Here is a 9,289-nt window from a genome sequence, read left to right as displayed (position 1 = left end):
GAAGAGAATATACTGCTACAGAACACTTGTCTCTCTGTTCAATGTAAGGATACCTAAGCAAAGCCCCTGTAAGGGTTTCTTGCTGTATTTCATTTCTACCTCATCGTTATTACAGATATACATTGACTTTTTCTTCCTGCTTTTCTACAACTTGGATATTCATTTCTGTAGTTCCCCTCCATTTTTGATCTTGTTATTTTTCAATATCTGCAAATAGGGAAAGATGCATGAACTTTGTGTAGTGCTAGGATATAGTATCCTAAAGTAGGACTGGATTTGTGTGGAGACAAACTCGTTAGAAGCAGAAAAACAGAAATGGTGCTTGCTGTGCACCTAGTGTGAGTCTATAGTGGAAAGATTTGTTCTTTTAAGCAAGTTTGATAGAATCCCCATTCCCTAGTAAGTACATAGATAGGTAAAACTTGTTACTGATATGCTGTGCCTCCAAAAATAAATAAAAAGAAATTGTTAATAGAATGGAACTCGGGTGCTCCACTACAGACCTTCCTGGACTTAACTAGACTGAACATCTCACTGACTTGGGTCTGTAATGACACACTTTACAATTAACATTTCTACATAAACATGAAATAAAGTGAAACGGTAATTAAAAGAAAATGCAGTCATAGAACTCAGGCTTACCTTGACTTCTTGACCATCATTTAAAGAAAGGGAGTCTTGAGCACACAGACTGTGGCTTTCTGCTGGGAGCTCACAGGGACTTTCTGCGGTCCCTTGCTGAGCACTGCCAAGTTCACCGGAGTGTTCCTTCAGAACCAAGTCCTGCCCTTCCGCATTTTTACTGTAAGCCCTAGCAGGGAAATAAATGAACAAAGAGTATCACTAGGTCAGTACTGCTTTTTCTCAGCATTTCTCCCCACAGCCATCTGATGATCTTCCTAGTGTTGTCTTTAGGAAAGGTTCTATCCAAGGTTTAAACACAGCACTTCATTGTCACTAAGCACTCTATCACATGTTATTTTATTTTTAAAAGACAGAAAAGGCCATGTGCTTGACTTTTACAGTTCTGAATTCTCAAGTTATTCTGTAATTATTTTTATATCATACATGAAATCCACAAGTCACATCTTTGTATTTCTGGGAAGTTGTGTTTCTAGGATGTGTAAAAGAACAGCAATTCTAGAGTCTGACTTATATTAGAACTCTTTCAACATTTACAGTACATCTGAGCATCTAAGCAGAGAAAGGACTTTAGTTATTGAGCTAATTGAAAGATTAAGTTAAGAGACTACTACATTTTACATGAACTCACTTTTTTAGTTGTGGATATATTAAAAATATATTAATATATTTTTAAAATATATATATTTTAGCATACTAAAAATAATGAAATATAACTGCAAAAACACTAGAGGTATTCTCAAATAGGTAATTACTAACTGTCATATTCTCCCTGAAAGTCTATCTATGGGCTTGTTTCTGTTTTTTTAAGACAGAATTTCGCTCTACAACAAATGTTCTGACTTATTATCCTCCTGCCTCAGACTCCTGAGTGTGAAACTCTGGATATATGCTTATATCAAATATTTATATTTTTAAAAGTCTCATGAACTGTTTGCCTTCTATACTAAAATAAAATTTCTCAAGGACTTTGCATAGTATTATTTTTGAGATGTTTGCTAAAATGAATTATGTAAGTGCCCGCCCTAGTGCTGCTCACCATCTAAAGGACATGGAGATAACTGGCTTTGAGGCTTTGGAGAAGAGGTCCCCACTGTGTAATCTATCCTGGCCTTAAACTGGAAAGCCCCTGCCTCAGCCTCCTAATTACTGGCAAGTACCATCATTCCTGTAAAAAAAAAAAAAATGACATACTTTATATAGAAAGAATGTTCCTGTCCTTGCTAGGTAAGTAATATAAACAATAATGACACTGTGGCTAGCAGCATGAAACTGATATATAATTTCCCAGATAGTTTTTTGAGTGTAAGTTTGCATATGCAGATGCCACTACATGCAACAGCTGATACTGTATATTCTGTTTTCCTTCTTAGTGGTCTTTCTCAAGCTTTATGGCTAGCTTCTGTTCATTCCTCATATATTATGGCTTTGATGTTTTAAACTTAAAATACTTGCCTGTTATTTCTTCTATGCCATTTGCTTTGCTCCCAGAGTGACCACCTAGCTTGCTCTCTCTCTTCATATTTTCTGTGTCGTAGGGAGAAGACTTCATCAGAAAGATCTTCTATCTGGTAAGATTTGGAAACAGAGCAGGTTCAGATAGTTAGTCTCTGTGAGCAGGAAGCTGTTTAAGCAGCCTGTTCTTGGCCTGTGTTTTAATATATACCTAGATTACAGATGGGTTCACAGTGCTCTCCATTTGCCACACCTTATGGAATTGTTTTGTTTTGTTTGAGCTTTTCTTGTTTGGGGACAGAATCTTGCTATGTAGCTCAAGCTAGTTTTGAATATGCACTCTTCTTACCTTAATCTGGAGTGTACAGATTGCAGGTATGTGCTGTCTTGCCCAATCTATAAAAATGTAGTGTTACACTTTATTTATTCTATTGAGTAATTATGGATTATCTTTTATGAAGTATACAGTGTTCTGAGAAAATGTTAATGTCAAAAAAAGTAAAACTGATTGAGGTAAATCAGTATTCAGTTACTGACTTATCTGGGGTTTGAACTGGGTAACTCTGGGGAATTTCTCCTGGCAATCATCATTTTGACTTAGCACTAGTGCAATGAAAAGCAAAGTGCATTAACAGTAAGATACTAAAATTCTAATTTTCATCTAAAGCTGGAATCAGCTGTTATATAGTATTTCCCCTCTAACTGTTCTTTTTTTCATTAGTTCTTTGAGAGTTTAGAGTTTCATACACTATGTTTTGATTTCTGCCATTGTTGTTAATGTAATGTAATCTATACAAGTTCAGAATCCTTTACCAATAATTTCTGTATCCAAGAATCTGAAAAGGCAGCTCCTTATACAATTCACAGCCTGATCTGAAATACTGTGACAATATTTATTATTAGTGCTTTGTCCCATCATTTTATATTATATATATATGTGTGTATGTACATACATATATATGATTATATGTAATATGTGTAATATAATAGTAATAATATAATATATATCATTCTGTAGTAATATAATATATATACATATATATATATGTATACATATATATATATTACCACAGAAGCATTAATATTTAATTATTGCTAGGACTATCCTTGACTCTTGGTATTAGCACTATATATGTACCACATTGTCCATTGGTTTGGGAGATACACTAAGCTCTACATTACTTGTAGTCAATTTACAAAGAAATTTTCAAAACTTTTTCAAAATTACTATTTTTTTCTGAAAAAATTCTCAGAAAATTCATGTTTTATATTTTCTTTTAGATATTTAAATATTAAATGATTAAAGCTTTTTAATATAGAAGGTGCAATTATCCCATTAAACATAAGGCAGCTTACCTCTTCTTTGTTTAAATTATATTCATCAAGGGGCTGAAGAACAACCATCCTCCAGCTGTTGAAAATACAAGAGAATTTCAAACAGCTTTCATCCAAATAAGCAATTTTATTTTCTATACATAACTAAATACACTAGGGGTTTATTTCCTTGTAACTTCCATAAATCAAATGGTTGCATTTTAATAGTTTGTCATTTTAAAGAGAAAAACAATACTTTTATAAAAAGAAAATAGAAGATTAATGTTTATACCTTACAGTGAATAGTATCTTCTATATAGTTGCATTTTGTAATTATGTGCTGGCTTGAATTAACTTAGTGGTAATCTAATAAACTGCCTTGAGCAAAAATGAGGAGAAATCTAACCTGATTTATAGTATTTTCCAGTTTTCTTTGGTATGGAAATATGTGTCATGCTCCCTTTGGAATTATGTGAGCTGCTTAACACCTGGCTCACAGAATTTTCCAGTGTAGGTTGAAAATATTGCTATGGAACACTGTAACGATATTCCTTGTTCTAGAAAATGCCAATCCTGTATATGTGTAACTACAGTGCCTAATAGACTGCCAGGCTTATTTCTCAGATTAACTATGAAGTAGAAAGTGACCTGATGGAAATAACATGGAGATGGATGCCATGGATAGAATATGGTTGGGACCTAGCTGTGTTCATCTCCAGTGTTTTCTATTTCCTAGTGCCATATTTATATCTTATATTTACAAGAGACTGCTTTCACTGTTGCTATAAAACATGTCTGCCTTCATTGCAAATGGACACAGATCTATGCATGGATTCAAGGAGTGCTGTAATCTGGTTTTTCTCTAGCTCAGCCTTCTTGACTATTTCAAACCTCCATGTCTGACTAGGCCTTTCATAATTGTGTCTGTGTAACCATTTTTACCTTCATGGATTATTTTTCTAGACATTCCCTTTTATCTTTGTATTTAATTTTTTTATTGCTGAATTAGAAATAAATTAGAAACTTATTTTTGTTCACAAGCATTACTGTCTTAACAATGCGAATACACATGCAAATATAGTTGCTTTCTTTGAATTCCCTGCAGGCAAGTATATCTCTTTCATAAAAGGTAAGGACTGTTTGTTGTAGTAGTTTTTACATGGCTAAAGTACCATGCTGGTAAACACACATAATAGATGAAATCAATTTTATCTATACACAATAGATAAAATCTATTTTGAATACTAAGATCATTTGGTTTAATGTAAAGTCTTCTTTTACCATCTTCCTTTTGTGCAAATAGGGAAGGGGGATCATTCTGCTCTTAGTTATAACTTGACTCTGAATTTAAATTTACTAAAGAAGGAAGAAAGGAAACACGTAAGTGTACGTACCGTGGAGTAAGTATTTCTTTATACTGGAGTTTCTCTAATTTAGCAGGTGCCACTAATGACATGGGAATCACAATGTTATCTATATCGTAAGAGCTCTCACTTCTTAACCTCCGTCGTGCAGTGTTCTGCAACACAGAATTATTGTATTAATTTACAGTAGTGTTTTAGTTATTTGTGGTGATATTCTTTCATTAGTTATATAAAAATAGTATGTAGTATAGCTGTGACATAAGTTTTGTAAATTCATTGTTATGAAATCTAATTATAAAATGCTAAGAAAGCCTATTAAGAGAACTTATCTTTTGTAACATAGACTTTTTTTTAAACATATGTAATGTTTATTTTGTGTAAAAACACATACAATTATTTGAAAGACCATGAAATTTGGGGAGCTCCTGAGTGAAGTTGGCTGCTACAGATCTTCATGTATGTGCTCCTGGTTCAGACTCCCCATCTAAACTTTCATCCCTGTGATCTCTCTACTGTCCAGGCAAAACATGAAAATAAAATAGTTTAAGAACAACACAAACCCCATATGCTCATTAGCAAGAAACTGTGTTTGGCTTTGGATGATAGACATGGTCATAAGTCTTTAACAAAAGTAGAATCTATAAACAAAGATTAATAAGTTGCTAGCTTCCAAGTAAAAATGTTTTATTTAACCATTACTATTTTCTAATGAGACAGTTCTAAAACCTACTAGTAAATTAAGTCTGGCATGGATTAGCAAAATAATCCGACAGTTTTTTTATCAGTTTTTTTTTTTTTAAATTCTGTTAAAACTATTATAGAATTTACTGTACAAAGTTTTAAAAACAACCTACTTGTGCGGATGAACTCTGGGTTCTTGATGTAACATTGGCATTAGAGACAGCAGTAAAAGTGCAATGAGATCCTGGTTCTGAACGTTGGAAAGCAAATTCTTCAAATCTAGTTCTTTCTCCTGCTGTGGAAAGAACCCTTCAGAATGTCACATGTTAAAAATAACCATGTGTTATTTTCCCAAATAAGTGAGAGGTAATTAAACTTTGTTTTTATTTGCTAGTTTTTAAAGACATAATCAGAAAACAGAAGAAAATTATAAAACAAGCATCTCTGCTATATTTTTCTAGCAAGTATTTCTATTTTCTGGGGCCTTGGTGCTTTCTGCCTAGTATGTTTTGTATTATTGTTCCTTGAGTAATCTTCTGTTGTCATTATCTTATTTTTGTTTTTTAGGCACTCTATTGAGGCTATAGTGTCAAGAATGACCTTAGGTTTCCTGTTCCATTTTTTTTATTTTTTTATTTTTGCCTGTCTTACTTTGTGTGAGATTTACTCAAGTTGACCATATGAGTTTTTACTTTTATTGAATTTCATTTAATCAATTTTAGTAATTTCAAAAGGTTCTGAGGTTTTATTATTCATTTGATAAAGCATCCAATGATGCTTAATAATTAATGAAATTCATTTTTCACAATATTTGATATCTACTCTTACTAGTATGTGTTTTTCTGTTAAGTTCTGCTTTTTTCCTACTTGTGAGTACAGTTTTATTTCTGTTCACTCATTTAATGTTATCATCTGTATTACTTCACTATGAATTGCCTAAAAAGTATTTTCTTTATAATGTAAAATGTAATAGGACCACATCCATATTTACATTTCAGTTGTAAAACAATATTCTTTATGGTATTTTCTTCAAATCAAAATTTACATATAGAAATTAGTTAATTGCCTTCCAGTTTTCTCTTTTCCTAGAAGAATTCATTTATTAGGGCAATGTCTTGTTAGGGGGATGCCTTCTCTACTTATTTTATTGATTTTTTTTTAATAATACCCTTATATCTATTAAATTTGTATATATCATACATTTTTGTTTAGCTAATCTATATTTCCCAGACTGTTGTTAAGAGTTTATCATTTTCCCCATGTGATCCTTGCTTGTCTGCTCTTAAGTGACAAACAAAATCTCTAGATGCTTGAGAGCTTGTTCATTTTCTGCCACAATATGTTTGAATAAGATTGTACTGATTATAAGTCCATTTTGAAAGTGAAACTAGATATTCTAGAATACTGTGTAGATTCATTGTATAAAACTATGAATTGGTACATTTTGAATGTAATTGTTTTCTAATTTATTAAGTTTGTCCATGTTATTGAAATATTACACCTGGGAAAAATTTGACTAATGAATATGATGTTATATTCACTAGGACAATGAGGAGGAACCAAATGTACACAGATTACTTTCTCTTCAAAATATATTTTGCTGTTTTTAACAACTATAATAACTGTCATCTCTAAAGTTTCTACAACAAATCAACTTAATATTATTAGAACAGCTCTATTTTCAAGTGTTAGATCTTGTTCATCTTTTAATGTAAATGGAGAGACTCCTAAGGAGAATTGAAAAGAGTCCATTGAAGTTCCTTGGTTGAATCCTGACCACTTTCTCAAAATCTAAGACATTTAGTAATGTTCATAAATTCCTATCAGAGAACTGTCCTAGTCTGAATCTAATATAACCTTGGAGACTCAATTCAGTACAGATGACAGCTCACTGAAGGCAGGTAATCAGAAAATGGGAAACAAATAATTAATTGCCATAAAGTAGACAGTTACCCAGCTTACCAACCAATTCAGATTAAGCACATGGCTATACTCATGGGGACACAGGTGTTTTAAGTAGGTAGTGACTGTCTAGATTATAAATTTCACAAGACAAAGGTTCTTTGAAGAATAATTTTTTCTTTATTTTCAATATTAAACTAATGGTCACACCTTCATTTTAACCTACCTAATGCTGTTTCACTTAAATGTCTTTTTTTTCTTCCCTGTAATAGTTGTGCAGATGATTGTGACCTTACTTGAGGCTTACATATAGGTGAATATCCATTTCTCCACTGATTCAGAGAAGTGCCTTGTACTAAAACAAATGAAAAAAAAAAAGGTGGTGTGAAGTTTTTGTCCTTCAACAGACACAGTGAACATGCTAATATGTTTCTGTTTAAAATGTTGGAATTCTTAATTTATTAGTTCAAAATTACATGGGATGAAATAAAAACTCAATTACCAAGAGAAGGATAGTTTTTAAACTAAAAATAAATGAAATTATTAGCATTCCCCAAAAATATCTGCATGAAATGTCTAATTTCCATTTTTATTTTTACTTATTTGTAAGTGGATAAAAAGAAGGTTCTATGTTTTCAATGTCTTGAAAATCAGTGAGCATTGGTTTAGATCTGTGAATCTTGGCTGAATGCCAATTTAAATACTGAAGTTGTTATCCTTAAATGTGTGCACACTTCAGCACCCAGTGAGCTTCAACATGGTCTTGAGACATGGACTGTGAAAGCAAGAACCTTACTTCATTCCACTATGATGAGTACCACTGGTACTTTAAAAACCTGAATTTTAAATACTTTTAAGTTGATATCTGTGCCTCAGTTTCTTTAATATCTGTATAATAGCAGCTTTCTTGAGACTATGATGATTCAATAAAGCAATTACTGAAATAGGTGTCTCTCATGGAAAATGTGCCATAAATGTTAGCTTTATCATGAGTGTTGTGTATCGGAACCTTCTAACTCAAGTATTGGTCTAGTGATGAGTATATTGGCTCCTTTTGGGAAAAGGGATAAAGGTTTGGAAATGTAGAAATGAAATAGAAAAACTATGTTGACTCAAATGTCAATATACACTAAGGGCAAAATAGAAGTCACAGGCTAACAACAGTTACCAGGAATCCAGTCGTAAGATAGCAGATCACCCTACAAGTAACAGTCCAGGTTCCTTATAGATTGGCTTATGCATAGGTACACACATTTGTCAGCAAAAAAAAAAGAATATGAATCAGAGTTTACAAAGAATCTCTGCCAGACATCTTGTGGAATTTAGAGGAAGAAAGCCAAAGCAAGGGAAAAGGATTGCCTTGAAAATGTGATCGGTATCCATTTTTTTAGACCTACAAGAAAATAAAAATGGCAACAGAAAGCTGATGTGCAGCAGCTAGTAGATTGAGATAGCCAGGACAGATCTCACCCAGGCTAGTCTACTCTCAGAGGTTCTGTGTCACTCAGATAACCAGATATAGAGAGAAATGAATAGTTAAGGTAAAGTCCCTATCATGCCCCCACTTGAAATATTCTTTGTTTTCCCAACTACAATCTGAAAATAGCGTTGAGTCCAAATCTCTGCTTTTTTCACTAACTGTAAATAGTAGAACAATCCTGGCCATAAATATCAGCTTCAAATGTGAGTATACAAACTCCTAAAATCTTTAGTACTGACATCATAAATAACAATCTAGAAGTGAACAAACTACCTTAAGAAATAGTTTTGGAGTGTTCCCTAGCTATAGGTTAATAGATCTCTAAAACAATGAAGAGAAAGAATCCTGGAAGCTTCTCCAGAGAAATCTCAGAAATGTAATATATAATCTTTCAGATTTTAACTTAATGACTAGAGTCATATAATGAAATAACCACAGCTAGAAAATAAAA

At 32.6% G+C, this 9,289-nt stretch overlaps 1 protein-coding gene across 13 annotated transcripts in view; it reads right to left on the bottom strand.

Annotated features, from left to right (window-relative positions):
• The window catches only part of Kansl1l (KAT8 regulatory NSL complex subunit 1 like), a 121,415-nt gene that overhangs the window by 10,111 nt on the left and 102,015 nt on the right, over window positions 1-9,289 (bottom strand). For 7 of the 13 annotated variants that reach the window (XM_076931738.1, XM_076931726.1, XM_034497331.2 and 4 more), the window contains 6 exons: window positions 7,585-7,713; window positions 5,630-5,751; window positions 4,806-4,930; window positions 3,454-3,508; window positions 2,098-2,210; window positions 643-811 (listed from right to left, as the gene is read on the bottom strand). In XM_076931738.1, the coding sequence (XP_076787853.1) occupies window positions 643-811; window positions 2,098-2,210; window positions 3,454-3,508; window positions 4,806-4,930; window positions 5,630-5,751; window positions 7,585-7,713 (713 nt within the window). The remainder of the gene's footprint in view (window positions 1-642; window positions 812-2,097; window positions 2,211-3,453; window positions 3,509-4,805; window positions 4,931-5,629; window positions 5,752-7,584; window positions 7,714-9,289) is intronic. The other 6 variants (XM_076931731.1, XM_076931733.1, XM_076931734.1 and 3 more) reach the window with 3 other exon arrangements.

Source organism: Arvicanthis niloticus, chromosome 3 (genome assembly GCF_011762505.2).
Source record: "Arvicanthis niloticus isolate mArvNil1 chromosome 3, mArvNil1.pat.X, whole genome shotgun sequence".
Classification (NCBI taxonomy): domain Eukaryota; kingdom Metazoa; phylum Chordata; class Mammalia; order Rodentia; family Muridae; genus Arvicanthis; species Arvicanthis niloticus.
Note: the sequence above shows the minus strand (reverse complement) of the source record. Positions and strands in the feature narration are given on the sequence as shown.